Below are 18,866 nucleotides of genomic sequence, written 5' to 3'. Positions count from 1 at the left end.
CGGAGCGCAGCCGCTGCTACCGCAAGGCCGAGCGGCAGCCGAGCCCCGCGGGCGCCGGGAGGGGAGGATAGGGAGCCTTCGGCAATGGCGACGGCCCGGGCCAGAGGGGAAGCGGAACAACCGCCGCCGCTGCGCGTGGCCACAACCCTGGGGGAGGGTGACGGCGGGGAGCGGGTAGGGGCGGGGCCAGAACTCCGCCCCCTCGCCGGCCCAAGCACCGAGCTCCACGGGGTGGAGACCGGCACCACCTCCCGCTGGGCGGGCTCGCCCGGGGCTGCTGGGAGTCGTAGTTTGGAGACGTGCAGTCTGCTTTTCTCGCCTTTCTCTTTCTTTTTTTGGGGACGGGGTTTAGGGAATATTCTTTAAACTGAGAAGGAGAGCCAGTTCCTCGTTTAACTTAGCATGGTCTCCAGTCAGGTCTGTGCCAACCAAAGATGCTTGACTGACACTGCTGTTACATAAACCTGCTCCAGAACATTTGTTTCTGGGAACTCATCCATTACCCATTTGCATTTTACTTACAAACTCTTACTATGTCTTGCTGCTAAAATAAGTCCCATCTCCTTGAAATCAAGGCCTTCGTGTTTTATCCACAGTGGAGTCCATCAGTGTATTCAGTAACTCTACAAACATTTGAGCATCTAAAATGTATCAGACATTTAGTTATCAGGGATACAAGGGTGAACATGAGTCACATTGCCTTTGTGCAGCTTACAAATATGCAAGCACAATTATTAAACTAGTGATATCTGGTATGAGGAGACAACTGGGGAGATTACTTTGGATCCGGTGGCCAGAGAAAGCATCTTTAAGGAGGGGGCATTTAAGCTGAGAACAGGAGAGAGCTGTGAGAAGCCCCTAGGAGAAAGCATTATAGGCAGGAGGAAGAAAAGGACTTGCTATGGTCAGTTATGAAGACCTGTGTAGCTTGAGCTTAGAGCAAGAAGAGTAATGTACTGTGATAAAACAGTAGAGTGGACAGGATTCAGGTCAAGAAGAATCTTGAATGCCATGCTAAAGAATTTGGATTTATTCCAAGAAGCTACTAAAGAGTTTTAAGCAGGGAAGTGATTTTATCTGGCTTACATTTTCAGATCACTAGATTGCTGTGCGGCGAATGGAGTATATAGATGCAAGAATAGAAGGAAATAAACTAGAAAGGCTGTAATCATGACTGATACTAAGGAGAAAGCAGAACTGGAAAAAGGTAGCTAGACTGTGTTTATCTATACATGTAGAATACAAACTGATATAGAGAGAAAGGAATCAAAGACCAATATGGCACACTATTACTAGATAACCTGAAAAACAGTCCCATTATTAAACACACCGAAATGCTGGATAAAATAGAACATCCTTTCGAAGGCATAACTAAGCTTTCAAGAAAGGAGGAGGAATACCTCTGACAGTCTTCCAAACCCCACACTCAACCCAAAGAGACAGCAAAAAACCTGAGTAGTAAGCAGGACAGTGAAGCTATGGTTGTGTTGAGGGTATATACCTATCTCAGAAAATAGTTTTTTGTTTGTTTGTTTCTGGGTTTTTTTTGTTTTTTGTTTGTTTGTTTTGTTTTTTTTACTGGCTGGACAGAAGAGCAAAGACAAGGCCTTGGGCTGTACAAAGAGCTGGGACATTGATCCTGCATAAGACTGGGAAACGCAAAGGGCTATGCCCTCCAAGAATAGACTGAGGATAAAAAATATCCCCTGCACCAGCCCTGGGAGACAAGCAGACATTAGTATGTTTGTCTGGACTTGGTATGGAGGGGGAAACAATTTCTCTTTAGAATTCATAATCAGAAACTTTCCCTCACATGTGTTTGAAAGTTCAAACTGACATTACCTATACTGTCCAGGAAACTTCAGGACAAGAAAGTAGTCCCAGGCTGGTAGTGCTTGGAGGCCTGGAAGAAACAAATACAAATCCTCACCACACAGGTTCACTCTTAACCCAGGACTCAAAGGATTCCCAAAGATAAACAGGATTTCAAAAGCTAAATATGAGCACCCAAAATATAACTACAATATACCTGAGAAAATAAGGCACCATAAATGAATCAGCAGAAACTGTGAACAAAATAATGAAGTCTGAACTTTAGAGAGTCGAATTATTGGTTACAGAATAGAAAATGAGTTTATTAAACTGATTAAACAAAATAATACAGGAGCAAGAAACAAGATATTATTTATTTAATGTTTATTTTTCAGAGAGAGCATGCAAGATGGGGAGGGCAACAGAGGATTCAATGTGGGCTCTACACTGACAGCAGCAAGCCCGATGCTGAGCTTGAACTCACGGACCATGAGATCATGATCTGAGCTGAAGTCAGACACTCAAATGACTGAGCTACTCAGGTGCCCCGAAACAAGATAGTATTTTTTTTAAAAGTGACCAGGAAATTTTGAGAAGTAACCAAGTAGAACTTCTAAAAATAAAGAATTTAATAATTAAAATCAAAGCCAATGTTTCAGTTAAATAGCAGATTATATATTGAAGAGAGAATTACTAAACTGGACCATAGATCTAAAGAAATTATGGGGAATAGCCCAGAGACAAGGGAAATATGAAAGAAAGATCAAGAGACATGGGGATGGATTGTAAAGGTCTATCATATGCTTAGCAAGAACTCTGAGAGAAGACAAAAGAGGCAGTATATAATGAGATAATGGCCAAGAATTTTCCTGAACTGAATAAAGACAAGATCCTTCAGATTCAGGAAGCAAAGTGAAGCCCAACCAGGGTAAAGAAAAGACATCTTTTCAAACATGTCAATGTGAAACTGCAGAATACCAAAAATAAAGCAACTAGAAAGAAAAGACCTACCCTACAAAGAAATAACTATTAAACTTCTGAAGATTTCTCAACTGCAACAATGCGTACCAGTTGACAATGGAAAAATATTTACCAAGATTACCAAAATATTACACCAAGATAAAATAACCAACCTTAGAAGTGTATGTGTAGCAAAATTATTGGTCAAATGAGGGTAAAATACAGATATCATCAAACAAAAATGTTGCTGGTATTGTAGTAGCATTGTATTGCGACAATGGTACCTATACTTGTGAGCATAGCATGAAATATAGACTTGTGGAATAGCTGTGTTGTATACCTGAAACTAACTGTAACATTGTGTGTGAACTATATTTCAACTAAAAAAAAAAAAAAAAAAAAAAAAAAGATGTTGTCAACAACAGGGACCTACTAAAGGAACTCATTAAAAAGATACACTTCAGGAGGAAACGGATTCTAGAAGTAAGGTCTAAGATGCAAATCAGATAGATAGCTAAACCTACTCATCCTATCACTGGTTAGGATGATCCTGAAGAGCATACTTAATCCACATTATTTCATTCTCTCAACTGTACATTCAACAACCTGCCAAATGAATATTTTGTAAGTTTGGAGGATAATGCAGATAGGTGTTGGTCACCTCACTCTAATTTATCTTACCAATAAGCACTAATTATGAAAATATAGGTGAGTAGCTTGAAGTAGAATATCTTACTAGAATAGTCCTTAAACTCATTATATTCTGAAATCATTAAGAGCTGCCATAGATCTTTCCAGTTCCCAAGTCATATATTATACCATCTTCCCTGAGATCTAGCTAAATAATGTAAATTCTTGGTAGAGTGGCTTAGATACACACACACACACACACACACACACACACACACACACACACACTCTCAAATAATCTCTGCCCCATCACCACCCTTAGTTGAGGTAACCCACGTCTCTGTTATGTTCATCCAAAAGAACATATTACTTTAAGAAAACTAAACCATAAAAGTGGAGCAGATACTGGAACAGAATGACCAATAGGACAGTACCTATTTTCTTAGCTTAAACAAAAAAGACCATACACTGAATTACAAAACTGATTACAAAAGTAAACTCCTTAGGGGCTCCTGGGTGGCTCTGATGGTTAAGCTTCTGACTCTTGATTTCAGCTCAGGTTATGATCTTGCAGGTCGTGAGACTGAGCCCCCTGTTGGACTCTGCACTGACAGCACACAGCCTGCTTGCAATTCTCTCTCTCCCTCTCTCTGCTCTTCTTACACTCTCACTCACTCTCTCAAAAATAAAAACAAACAAACAAACAAATAAATAAAATAAAGTGCTTAGGGGTACCTAGCTGGCTCAGTAGACAGAGCATGTGACTCTTGACATCAGTTCAAGCCCCACCTTGGGAATAGAGCTTAATTTAAAAAAATTTTTTAATTACAAAAAATAAAGTGCTTATTCATTTTTTAAGCATCCAAAGAAGATAATATAAAGAGTTCAAAACCAGAAATGTTCCACTGTATCAAAAGTAATGTCATTAGCAACCACTTATTAGGCAAGAAGAGTCATATGAAAGTACTCTTCACTTACTTTCACATTTTTATTACACTTCTGAATACCTGTATAAATACGTAAGTGGCTGAATCATGTTCCAAACCACCATCTCAAATATTAACTTGAAAACTTGTTTAAATACTGATGAAACTTGGTGCTAATACGCAAAAGAAAATAAAGATATATGTACACTCTGCCCTCTACTCCACATATACTCTTAAGAGGTACCATGTTCCCCTCTCCGTATTTCAAAATGTTGTCTGTTGATGTTACTGAATTTTGACTGACATATAATTTTACTTCAATGCCACTATATAAATCCCAGTATGAAAGAAATGCTTGTAAAAAGCATGGAGTTCTTTCTTATAAGAAAACATTAAACAAGTATAAAATTAGACCGGGTTGAAATTTTATCGATCTCTAATATTTCTGTTTTATGGCACTTGGTTGCTTTTTTCAATATTTAAGTTCTTAAACACACCTTTAAAAAGAACTATTTTGACTAGTCAAGTCATACATGTCAAAATACAAAAGATTTATTCCTATAAAAACACCAGAATGTTTTAGGAAATTAAGCAGTGATATATATAAATGTTTATCATTCCATTACTCTATATAAAACAAACATTGCCAACATACCCTGGTTTATTGGCTTCTGTTTCGGAATATGCTTGTCCTAAATGCACTGCCCTAAATAAACAGAAGAACATGCTTGCCTTTTTATTTTTTAACTAGCTTATGGCACTTACGTTATTTTCCACTTTTTTCCCCAAGAAAAACAGTACATCAAAAGCTTTTGCTTAAAAAAAATCACTGAAGATGCAAAAAAGATTTTTTGTACATGTACAACTTAATAAAATATACTCTTTAAAATGACAATCTGAATTGTCTTCTTGACAAATTCAGTACTAAATGTTAGTACGTAGTTTCATTAAGCCCTTTGTAAATTCATATACTCAGAAGAGTATAATAAAATATAAAAGAAGTGTGGAAATGCTTTAAGGAATAATCAATTTTGATATTAATAATTTCTTAGCTCTCCTACTTTATTTTCTTTAAACTCTGGATAAGTAACTTTAATATTCTCATAAAATTGATGTTTAAATAAACTGATTCATCCAAAATATTTTATTCTTATTTATAATGATTTTCTCAATTTTTAGCTGAAATTTAAATGTTTCTATTCACAATGAGAATAATTTGTCTCTAATACATAAAGTACCCATTTTTGTAAAAGAAATGAAGATAAAATCACTTCTCACAAAATAAATATTAATTTAACGAAACTAAGTTTCCTCTATTGGCACTAGCTTGAAGATTACCAAAGGTCTATACAACAGAGCACTAAATTTTGGAATTAGTTGAAAATGATCCAAAATTTCCTCTAGTAGACATAATTTTAGTCATAAATGAAGACAAAAATAATGACATAATTCTAGAAGAACACTTCTAGTCACAAGTAAATAGGTCTTATTTAGGTTTATGGAAAGCACTTAACTCGGTAAAACTTATAGGGAGAAATGGCCATATTTGAAAACAGCCACAAGGATCAAAGTAGAACACAGGATGGTAATGAGCAGAGTCACAGAACATACTAAAGATGTATGTATAGTCAGTCCCACTGGAACCTGTAGAGTCACATTCTTATATACCTATAGAGAAAGAGAGAGAGAGGAAGAAAGAGAGAGAAGTTAGAGATATTCAAAATGCACACCTTAAGGTGAAACCACAATTTCTTTAATTTTTTAATTTAATTTGTTTCTTTTAAATATCTTCCAGCCAGTGCTACACTACATGTAACATTACTATTTGAGTGATTCTTTTGTATTCAACATTTTATTTAATATAACAGAATCAGACTCAATCCCCACAATAATCCTTAAATTCTCCTTAGTTTTGACTTTTTCTGCTTTCTGCAGATGCTATCTCCCATCATCACCTCTGTAATCAATATAAACATTTACTTCCTCTTACTATGTTTCCTATTAGAATACAGAATTCTCTCACAGTTAAAGCCCTAAAGAAAAAACATTAAAACAATAAAGCTAAGTATCCATTTACTCCTGTTTTTTTGCTTCTTCCTCCAAAATAGCTTTTAAAAGTCTGTTATTCACAAATTATACAATTGAATAGGTCTTTTATTGGTACAACATCAAATCTGTTGTCCTACGAGCCTGTAATACAAAAGTTCTATGTTCAACTTAGTTTCTATTTTCTATTTGGTTTTGAAGATAAAGAGGTTCAATTAGAAACTCTAGTAAATTTTACAGGTTAAAATAGTTTTTAAAAATATTAAAATTTAGGTAACTTGGGAATACTTTTATTTTTGGTTTCTTTTTATAAATATCTGGATTACAATATCACATAAAAAAAAAGTTACCAACATAATCTGTAACAAAGCCACCCTACCAAAAAAATGGTGTCTTAAACCAACAAGCCTTAGTGTATAGATCACCACTGTAGTAATGGTCACCTATTTTTCTGGTATATATGAACAAGCAATACTAACACACACACATGCGCGCGCGCGCGCGCGCACACACACACACACACACACACACACACACACAAATTCAAAGGGCTTAATTATGACCTCTTATTTCAAGTTACATGGTCTAAAAGAACTGAATTCAAAATGTTTTAATAAGGTAATTACTTATTTTGTAGCAATGCACACTACCAATATTTTTTTTGAAGTTTGAAATGCATTTTATTTTTTTTTTTTAATTTACATCCAAATTAGTTAGCATATAGTGCAACAATGATTTCAGGAGTAGATTCCTTAATGCCCCTTACCCATTTAACCCTTCCCCCCTCCCACAACCCCTCTAGTAATCCTCTGTTTGTTCTCCATATTTATGAGTCTCTTATGTTTTGTCCCCCTCCCTGTTTTTATTTTTGTTACCCTTGCCTTATGTTCATCTGTTTTGTCTCTTAAAGTCTCATATGAGTGAAGTCATAGGATTTTTGTCTTTCTCTGACTAATTTCACTTAGCATAATACCCTCCAGTTCCATCCACGTAGTTGTAAATGGCAAGATTTCATTCTTTTTGATTGCCAAGTATATATATACCTCCAATGTATATATATATATACCACATCTTCTTTATCCATTCATCCATCAATGGACATTTGGGCTCTTTCCATACTTTGGCTATTGTTGACAGTGCTGCTATAAATTATTGGGGTGCATGTGTCCCTTCGAAACAGCACACCTGAATCCCTTGGATAAATGCCTAGTAGTGCAATTGCTGGGTCGTAGGGTAGTTCTGTTTTTAGTTTTTTGAGGAACCTCCATACTGTTTTCCAGAGTGGCTGCACCAGCTTGCATTCCCAACACACTACCAATATTTTAATTTTTTTAATGTTTATTTTATTTTTGAGAGAGAGAAAGGAAGAGTATGAGCAAGGGAGGGGCAGAGAGGGAGGGAGACAGAGGATCCAAAGCAAGCTACAGACTCTGAGCTGTCAACACAGAGCCCGATGCGGACTCGAACTTATGAACTGTGAGATTATGACCTGAGCTGAAGCCGGCGCTCAACTGACTGAGCCACCCAGGCTCCCCTTAAATTAATAAATCATAAATAAACACTGATTATACTCTTAATTCACATTTAAAAAATCAAATGCAATGCTCCAGATATATTTTAGAGTTTGAAAAAAAATTTGGGTTCCATATGGTAATGGAAATCTACTCAAAAGCAACTCTACATTGCAAAAGATATTGGCACAGTCATACATCTTACCAACTGTCAGTTCTAAGAGAGTTCTCCACAACAAAATAGCAGTGCTTTGCAGTAAGCCTGCACTCTAAGTAGTTATTTTCTCAGCTAGCTGGTAGACAGACTTCAAAGCACAACTCCAAGGAAAATACTTCAAATTTAAATATCCACAATTGAACATATGAACAAATCTGCTTTATGTTTATCTGACTCACAGGTTACCTAATATTTTAAATTTACTTTACTTCGGTTGCAAATCCATTTGACTCCTTGTAAAAGTAAATTGTGAAAACGATGGCACAGATTGTGCTACTCAACCAAAGCAAGCAGGCCTTAAAGAGAATTAGAGACAAAGAGAAACACAAACAGTTATTACAACCATCAGTTAAAATGCAGCCCATAAAAGAGGAAGGAAAGGACAGAAAAAAAAAAAGAGAAAGAAAAGAGATGGATTATATAAAACTACTCACTCCGAAGAGAGGAAAGAAGTAGACCATGTTAACTAAAGGTAAATAGAAAACTGTACACTCCTTAGACAAAGCCAAAGTGAATGAAGTATGAATACTTAACCTAATTTATTAGCTGAAAACAAGTTGGGAGGTCAAAACTATAAAAATGGCCAGCAATGACCTAGATTTAGATATACAAATTGCAATACAACGATCTAAAACTTTATCACAGTTGAAATACTACTTTGAGTCTTATTTTCCTTTTTTCACTTGTTCTGTGCAATATTGTGAAATTAACTCATTTTGTTGTTTAAAAATTAATAAATCTTATAATTTTGGGTCTCTCTCCATCTCTCTCAAAATAAACATTAAAAAGGGGGGGGGCAACTGGGTGGCTCAGTCAGTTAAGCATCCAACTCCTGATTTGGCTCAGGTCATGACCTCACGGTTCATGAGTTCGAGCCCCACATTGGGCTCTGTGCTGACAGAGCACAGAGCCTGCTTAGGATTCTGTCTCTCTCTCTCTCTCTCTGCCCTTCCCCCACTTGATGTCTCTCTCTCTCTCTCTCTCTCTCTCTCCCCCCCTTCCCCCCTTTCTCTCCAAATAAATAAACATTAAAAAAGAAGCATATTAGTTATAATTAAACTCTGGACCAATGAGGCATGGAACTAACGTTAATATCTGGCCCCCAAATTAAATGATTCTGGCTCTAATGAGGAACCACTGTTGCCACTAGTAGCAAAGAAACATTGAGAACAACCAAACACAGCTTTCTATGGTAGAATATAAAATGCTAATCCTTTAAATGTGGCAGAAACATTATGAGTTTTAAATGAGGCAGCATGATCTAAAAACAACATAAACTATTAACTCACTGGTTTATATTTCATATTGTTCCATTGGCAGATATCCTTACTCTTCAAAGCACAAGGAGCAGCCACTTCTGACTGAGCCCAGCATTTCAAAATTGGAAACTCTGAGAAGAAATGGTAGAACATTATATCAGAAAACCTGCATCTGGACTAGATAGAGGTGAGGCCAGTCTTTCATGTTGAGATATCAGTATTCAAACTTTTAATACACAATGTACATGACCTGAATCCATCTATCACATGCTGTTTTATTTTAGGAGCCTGCTCTACATGGATGCTAAGGAATTACAAAATTACTAAGACTGTGCAGAAGTTAAGCATGACTTCTTAACAAATCCCATTACAGTAGGTACCACATTTTAAAAATTTAATGTAGGGGCACCTGGGTGGCTCAGCTGGTTGAGCGTCTGACTTCAGCTCAGGTCATGATCTCACAGTTCATGAGTTTGAGCCCCACATCGGGCTGTCTGCTGTCAGCATGCAGCCCACTTTGGATCCTCTGTCCATGCTCTCTCTGCCTCTTCCCCATACATGTGCTCTTGCCCACTCTCATACTCTCTCTCAAAAATAAATAAGTATTTTTTAAAAAGGGAACTTTTTCAAACTTTAGAGTAATTAAAAGAAAGCAAGCTAGGCTGGATGAACAAATTTAGCAGAATTGAACACTTTATTATTTTTTCATCATGAAAAATATGATTGATGGCAGCAGAGTAGGATTAAAAACTTCCAATCTCCCCGTCTTTAGTGCTACTAATTTGTGAATATTGCAATCAACCCAAATTTGGAGACACAAAGAGCCAAAATCTGAAAGGAGCTTCTTAAAGTCTTGATTCTAGGAAGACTGCAAATGGGGAAAGCATAGTTTTAATTCACACAAATCACACATAAAAACAGAAAGAACTGGTGCGCCTGCGTGGTTCAGTCGGTTGAGCACCTGACTTCAACTCAGCTCATGATCTCACAGTTCATGAGTTTGAGCCCCGCACTGGGCTCTATGCTAACAGCTCAGAGCCTGGAGCCTGCTTTGGATTCTGTGTCTCCCTCTCTCTTTGCCCCTCTCCTGGTTGTGCTCTGTCTCTCAAAAATAAACTTAAAAAAATTTTTTTAACGTAAAACAGAAAGAAAAATTATTCCCCAAACCAAAAAGTCATGGCCAACATTTATAACAAAACTAGGTGATAAAGTATCCCCACCAAATACACAAATCCATGCAAGTGGATACAAAACACCAATAGCTGCAAGTCCTGCAAATCAGCATGAAGAAACAGAAAGCAGCAAAGGGACAGAGGATCAATGGCTGAAAAAAGAAATACACTAGACATTATATGCCTAATCATACAAGAACACACCACCACCTATAGTCTTGTCAAATCAATCAAAGCTGAATCTGATCACACATCTGGAGCCAGTGGCCAACTTCCAGGAAATAGAGGCTAGATGAACAGCATGAGTGTAATGTGTAATCACCAAAACCCCAACTATGAGAAATCCAGGTTTCTCCACAGGTGAATTTTTATTTTATTTTAACTTTTATATTTATTTATTTATTTATTTATTTATTTTTATTGTTTTAAGTAGGCTCCATGCCCAACATGGGACTTGAATTCACAACCTTGAGATCAGGAGTCTCATGCTCAACTGGGCCAGCCAGGTGCTCCTCAAAAGGGGAATTTTCAAAAAAAGAAAGGGAAAGAGGAGGAATCTGTAAATTAAGAGATTTAACGGTAATACATTTATTTAAATGGAAAAGATGAAGATTTATTCTCTAAGAATGCCCACTTGGGTGAAAAAAAAGTATAAAGAAACATAAGGAAGTGATTAAAAGTCAGGATAGTAGGTTAGTTTTAGAGGAAAGGAGGAAGCAATGATTGAGACAGGACACACGGAGCTGCTGCTAGGGTGACTAGTGAAGTTCTATTTCTTGACCTGGGAGGTAATTACAAGGGTATTTGCCTTATAAGAATTTACTATTTATTTGTGAAGTTTTTCTATATCTATGGTTTATTTTACAATCAAAAAATTAAAAAGAAAAAAGAAACATGCTTTTGTCATCCTTGCCCTTGACTTCAGACTTGCCACCACATCTTTACTTTTATTTTCAACCTTCAGAAAAGACTTGCAACCCTCACCTTGGTCACAATACATTAGTAAATCAGGGTTATTGACCACAATAACGGTTTCTCCATCTTTACTATGTGGCCGATGATAGCGGTAGTGCACAGGCAAAAAAGCTTGGAAACAATCGATGCACTGTGAATCTTGTCTGGCATAAATTAGAACTTCAGATTCCTTGGACAAATAATTGGGAGCTTCTATATTAAAATTTTCTGAAACCATCACTGCCTGTCAAAAAAACAGCAAATATTAATCCAGAAGAAGAAATGAATGAGGAAGATCAATAAATAAAACCAGAAGATTGCTATACAGATGAACAGAAATGTCTAATCCCCCCCTTATAAACAATTTCCATTCCATGCCATCCGCAAAACACAAGAGGTGCTCTAAAAGTTTGTCTACTAAAAGTAAACTGAGGAAATTATACTCTAGGGTGTGAACTTTCCCCATAATAAAAATTATTTATTTGTAGTTTCTTTATCAACCTTGCTTGGGTGACAAAACAGGTACCAAAAAAAGAGAAATTCTGGGAATATAGCATTTAATAAATATGAAAACTATGACAAAAACAGTTAACCCAGTATTGGGTTGAAATGATTGCTATCATTCTGGTAATTTCCTGTTCTTCAGAGAAGTTAAGATGGCAGTGAGTAAGACAGAGTACTGTGGTCAGGAAGTCAAAGCAAAGGTCAGCACTCTTTCCATATTTGGTATAAAAAGTTAATAGAAAAATAGTAAATGCTTCTTTAAAAAAATATGGTAAAAAACAATTTAAAATAGATCTTCTACACCAAAAGTAAAAATGCATACGTTGCAGAAATTAGTCCTGAATTATAATGTTTGTGTGTGTATATATTAAATATCCATCCACACACATTTATGTATAAACACATATATACACATGCACATGTATGTACATATAGGCACTCTATACATAATCTGTGAGTGTGTGTGTATGTGTGTGTACAGACCTACACACATACAACTTGTCTCTAGATTCTCTATGTGAAGCCCAGATACATCTCAGAGAAAAAAACAGAATTAACTTCTTCCCATCATGGCAAACATCCTAATTCTCTTGTTTGATGGAAGCACCAAGTACTTTATTTTTTCACATGTTTTTCCTTCTCTGATTATCACAGGAATAAGAAAAAAACAACTCACTGGCAAAAGCCAAGGAGTTATATAATCTTATGAGTCATAATGAACTTTAAAGGTGATCAAATTAAACCACTGTCCCAATGAGAGCATTGTTCAAGGATCCAGTCACTGCTTGAATACTCTCAATGACTAAAAGGAAGCTTATTGCTTTAAGTCATCTCATTTTATCTACTGTTAAAAGGTTATTCTTTTCTTTTTTTTTTTAGGTTATTCCTTTTTTATGCGTAGAAATTTGATGCTCTGGTATATAACATTCACAACTGTCCTTGCTTACAATACCTACAATAAAACTGTTCCCTATTTCACTAAGGGTCCCTCAAACATTTCCACTAAATTTTCTCCTCCTCAGAGAAACATTCATAGCTTTCTTGGTTTCTCATGATATGGTTTCCGAATCATTCATCATATTAGTTACCTTTAGAAACACTCAGGGTATATAGTAGCAATATTACTTTCAGTCAAAAATTGTAAGATTATTTTAGCAGCCTTATTTCAGTGAGATATATATCCATATATAGAAGATATATGTACTTTTTAAAAAAATTAAGACTATTTTTCAGAGCAGTTTCAGGTTTACAGGAAAACAGAGCAGAAAATACAGCATCTCTATGTATCACCCCCACCCTACAGTTTTCTCTACTATTAACATTAGTATGGTACATTTGTTACAATTGACAACATTAGTATGGTACATTTGTTACAATGGTACATTTGTTACAAATTAAAGTCCATCATTTAAATTAGGGTTCAATCTTTATGTTGTAGATTCTATGTGTTTTGACAAATGTAAAAGGACATAAATTCCCATTACAGCATCCTACAAAGTAGTTTCGCTGACCCTGTGTTCCACCTATTCGTCCCTATATCTTTCATTTGAAAATTTTGCAAAAACATTCAAGAAACTCCCATACTATTTTTTCAAATAATTGACTTATTACTAACTAAATGAAGGGACTAGATTTATCTCTATTAAATTTTATCTTCCTGGCTACAGTCTATTTTTTCCAGGATGTTGAGATTTAATTGAAATTCAACCTGTCAACCAACATTTATGTAACATTTATGAATTTGGTAACTATGTCTTCTGTATTTTCACTTAAGGATAAAAACATTGACCAGGAGGATCAAGAGCAAAGTCCTAAGGAATATTACTAGAGACCTCCTGCTAGAAATTTATTAATGAACTCTCCTTGGATACAACTAAGTGTAAATAAAAAAACAGCCCAAAATTTTCTATCTTATCTTATGAACATCTTATTTTCTATCTATCTTAAAAAAATTTTTTTTAAATGTGTTTATTTATTTTTGAGAGAGAGACAGAGCAAATGAGGGAGGGATAGAGAGAGAGAGGGAGACACAGAATCTGAAGCAGGCTCCAGGCTCTGAGTTGTCAGCACGAAGCCTGACACGGGGCTTGAACTCATGAGCTGTGAGATCATGACCTGAGCCAAAGTCAGATGCTTAACCGATGAGCCACCCAGGCACCCCTTCTATCTATCTTATGTATGTATGACATGATAATAATAAACATATCTTTCTTTGAGTAGTTACTATGTTGACAGGTATTTCATTAAGTGGTTTATATACATTATCTCCTTTAATTTTCACAAGAACCCTATTTGGTAGGAACTATTAGCCTTATTATATAAATGAGCAAACAAAGTATCTGAGTGAATAAACAATATAAAGAATAAGTAGAGGAGCCAAGACTCCAAGCCAGGTCACACGGACTCCCTTATTCAATTAGGTTAAACTAAACAAAAAAACTAATATTTAATACAGCCATTCTTTAGATACTGTGGGTTTGGTTCTTGATCACCACAATAAAGCAAATCAAATGAATCCTTTGGCTTCCCAATGCAAATAAAAGTTATGCTTATACTACATTGTAATCTATTAAGTGTGCAATAGCATTATGCCTTAAAAAAAACCCCAATGTACATGCCTTAGAGATATTTTATTGCTAAAAAATGCTAACCAGCATCTACACTTTCAGCAAGTTATAATCACTGATCACAGATCACCATAACAAATATAATAATAAAAAAGTTAAAAATATTATTACCAAAATGTGATACTGAGACATGAAGTGAGCAAATGCTGTTAGAAAAATGATGTTGATAGGCTTGAACAGAGTTGCCACAAACCTTCAATTTGTAACAAAATACAGTATCTGTGAAGTACAATAAAGTGAAGCACAGTAAAATGAGATATGCCTGTAGCTGAAAATTAAGCATAATAAGTAAAACTGATATAAAGTATATTCCTGATTGTGATACTTAGAATTTATGATGGCATGATAATCTTCAACTTCTCTAAATATTGTTTTTTTACTTATTATTTTTCCCATAGAAATAAATATATGGTAAGTTCTCCAAATTGAGAATTTTTAAAACGTGCATTGAAACTGGGATATAATGAAAATGAGGCAGGAAGAAATAACAATTTGGCCTTCAGAGAGGGCTCTGTTGGTTGAAGAGTTATTTGGTAACGGTTCAAAAACTTTTACACTAGGCATTGAAACTCAAAAGTTAGCCTTCTAAGGGTTTCTTGGAAAATAATGAAAATATTCTAGAATAGTTGTGATGGTTGTACAATTTTATGAATATACTAAAAACTACTAACTTGCATATTTCAAAAGGGTGAATTTTGTGATTTGAATTGTATCTCAATTCTTAGAATGAGAATCTTTTTTTTTTTTACATGAACTTCAACAAAGATCTAAATCCATTTTAAACCACGATCAATTAAGAATCAACACAAGCTAACCCATAAACAACAACTTGAGGTCTTAGAGGTGATTTAGGAGTTTGGGCTAGGAGTTTCTTAAAACCTACCTACAACAGGGAAGGGGAAAAAATTGTACAAGTGGGTACATGCATTGACAGGTAACCAAAACCTCAGACAGCTGGAAGTGTGTATATCACTTTAGATGTAAAACAAGAGAAAAATATTTTTGGATATCATAACCTGACAATCAAAAGTAATCTGGACAATGGCTGGATGCTAGATTTCCCAAATATGTGCCTAAACTATCAGTGCAACCCCCAAAAGCCTAGTGACTATATACTGATCTGCAAAAAATATTTTGTTATTCCATTCTCACTGCAGATAAAATAGCAATAATGTATTATCAAAAAACTGAAACTATACATCAAACATTAATCCAAAAGGAGTATACACTGGTTAACAGACATGGATCTATACTCTTTCATGACAATAGTTGAGTGTTGTCATGTGACTACATATGTCACAAACCACTACAGCTAAGTTAAGTGAATTAAGCTATGAAATTATGCCATATCAATACCATTTGCCATATCTTTCTCTCATGAACTAGAGCTCTTCAAAAAAACTTCTCAATTAAGGCATAGTAAGTGGTGGCTTTGAACAACCTTTACAATCTACAAATGTAAAACTTTATAAAAATTAAAGGTATAATACTTTTCTGACACTGAGATGTTAATTCTAACCGTACATTTTTTTAATGATCTATTCCTGGGTGCCTGAATGGCTCAGTCAGTTAAGCATCCCACTTTGGCTCTGGTCATGATCTCATGGTTCATGAGGTCAAACCCTGAGTTGGGCTCCGTGCTGACAGTGCAGAGCCTGCTTGGGATTCTCTCTCTCTCCCTCTCCCTGACCCTCCCCCACCTACGCTTTCTTTCTCTCTCAAAATAAATAAACTTAAAAGTCACATTTTGTACCAACTGAGCCAGCCCAGGCGCCCCCAATGAAAAATCTTAAAGTATACTCTTTTCTGTTAACTTTCAAATATACATTATTGTTAACTACAGTCACCATACTCTACACTAGTTCCCAGAACTTACTCATCTTATAACTGGATGTTTGTACTCTTTGACCACCTTCACCTATTCCTCCCACACTCTTGCTCCTGGCAACCACCACCAGTCTACCAATCTGAGTTCAGTTTTTTTGAGATTCCACATATAAGTGAGATTTGTCTTTCTCTGACTTATTTCACTTAGCATGATGCACTCAAGGTTCATGTGTGTTGATGCAAAGGCAGGATTTCTTCTTTTTTATAGGTAACATTCCATTTTGTGTGTGTGTGTGTGTGTATTTTCTTTATCCATTCATCTGTTGATGGACACTTAGGTTGTTTCCATAGCTTGTCTACTGTAAATAATGCTGCAAGGAATATGGGGTAGAGATTTCCCTTCAAGATAGTTCAATCACAGGGACAGTAGGCCATTTGAAGTTGTCCCACAACTCACTACTTCTCCATTTACTTTTTACATTTCTATTTTTTAATCTGTTTTATATTTTTTGTGGTTTCTATTACTACGTTTTCAAGTTTATTAATTTTTCTGCAATCCTTGAATGCCATTACTTTCTTCACAAGTTCAATGTTGCCCTCTTATATGTCTTCCACGTCTCTACATACCTTTTTGAACATATGAATACAGTTATAATAACTGTTTTCATGTCCTGTCTGTTAATCCTACTATCTGGGCCAGTTCTAGATTGGTTTTGATTGATTCATTTATCTCATTACAGGTCATATTTTTCCCCATCTTTTCATACCTCCTAATTTTTTATTAGAATCAGGACATTGTGATTTTGATCTTATTGGGTGCTGGATACTTCTGTATTCCTATAAGTATTCTTGAGTTTTGTTTGTATGCAGTAAAGTCACGTACAAACAGTTTGGTTTTCTGAAGGTCTTGCTTTTAAGATTTATTAAACAGAACTGCCATAATGTTCAGTCTAGGGCTAAGTATCTCCCACTACTGAGTAAAATTTCTTCTATTTACTCTATCTAATGCCCAGTGAATCAGGAGGCTGTTCCTAGCCTGGTTGCTGGGAGCAGACACTACTACTGGCCTTATGTGAGTACCAGACACTATAACCTCTAATTTTTTCATACGGTTCTTTTCCCAGCAGCAAGTAGTTTCCTCACATGCATGCACTAATCAATACTCAACTATGTACTTGAGGAGAATCTTTTATGGATCTCTGGAGTTGTCTCTATGCAATTCTCTCCTCTCTACCATGCTGTCTTGTGAATTCTGCTGACCTCGGTCTCCCCAGAATCTCACCTCCATCTCCTCAATTCAAGAAGTCTACCAGGTTCTGCTTGGGTTCCTGCTCCCTATACTATAGTCTGAAAACTCTCCAAAGCAATAAGCTGGGATGGTTGTAAAGCTCACCTTATTAATTGCCCAATTACTTCACATATCACTGCCCTCATTGTCTGATAGTCAATGATCTTTTCCATCATTTCATATATTTTGTCTACTTCTTGGTTGTTTCACATGAGAGAGTATATCTGGTCGCTGTCCTCCAACTTGGTCAGGGCATAGGTCAGGGCATAGAACCTAATACTACATATTTTGATTAAAACTTATGATTTAAAAAACACAGCATTTCCAGTTTGATCTAAAGAACAGCAATTTCATATGTTTCAATCTAATATTATGCTGTTTTCAAAGAATGTGAGAGATTTTGATTAAGTACATCTAATAGCCCTATCTAAAAATGAAATGAGATTCATTTGATGTGCCTTATCCAATGTACCTATTTAAAGCTTGTCTTTATTTTCAAATTGCTGATAAACCATCACAAACTCCTTACAAAACATTTTGTTGCCACACATCACTCATTTAATTTGAACCCACTGTTCTATTTGCTTCAGTCACACATTTTATCTCATGGAACAGTCAAGATCTCTATCTAAATATATAAGCATTGATCATTTACTACATATAAATTAACTTCTATCCAGTTATACTCATCATTTAATACCACTTCTTGTGACAGAGTTTCTCTGCACAAATAATTGTGCCACAGTCTCAACCCAGCTAGGCAGAAGGAAATAACATCTCATATATCAGGAAATCAACTTCCAATTAGCTATGTGTCACAAATGAGACATCTATTTTTCTAGAAATTGCCAAATGAAATAGTAAATTCACTTAAAAGTCTTATAATTAGGGATTAGAAAATTAGGAAACAAGGGGCACCTGGGTGGCTCAGTTGGCTAAGCATCTGACTTTGGCCCAGGTCATGGTCTCATGGTTCATAAGCTTGAGCCCCATGTTGGGTGAGCTCGAGCCCTGCCTGGGGTGAGCTCAAGCCCCGCTTTGGGACTCTCTCTCGCTCTCCCTTTCTCTGCCACTAGCTCACTCACTCTCTCTCCAAAAAAAAAAAAAAAAAAAAATAGGAAACAGAAAATCAA

At 35.9% G+C, this 18,866-nt stretch overlaps 1 protein-coding gene across 1 annotated transcript in view; it reads right to left on the bottom strand.

Annotated features, from left to right (window-relative positions):
- Positions 1-5,372: 5,372 nt before the first annotated feature.
- Positions 5,373-18,866, bottom strand: part of PIGX (phosphatidylinositol glycan anchor biosynthesis class X) — a gene marked incomplete at its 5' end in the record, with an annotated part of 30,921 nt that continues 17,427 nt past the window's right edge. The window contains 3 exons of the mRNA XM_027061118.2: positions 5,373-5,996; positions 9,392-9,492; positions 11,518-11,731. Coding sequence (XP_026916919.2) covers positions 5,853-5,996; positions 9,392-9,492; positions 11,518-11,731 — 459 coding nt within the window. The remainder of the gene's footprint in view (positions 5,997-9,391; positions 9,493-11,517; positions 11,732-18,866) is intronic.

This window comes from Acinonyx jubatus, chromosome C2 (assembly GCF_027475565.1).
Source record: "Acinonyx jubatus isolate Ajub_Pintada_27869175 chromosome C2, VMU_Ajub_asm_v1.0, whole genome shotgun sequence".
Taxonomy (NCBI): domain Eukaryota; kingdom Metazoa; phylum Chordata; class Mammalia; order Carnivora; family Felidae; genus Acinonyx; species Acinonyx jubatus.
Note: the sequence above shows the minus strand (reverse complement) of the source record. Positions and strands in the feature narration are given on the sequence as shown.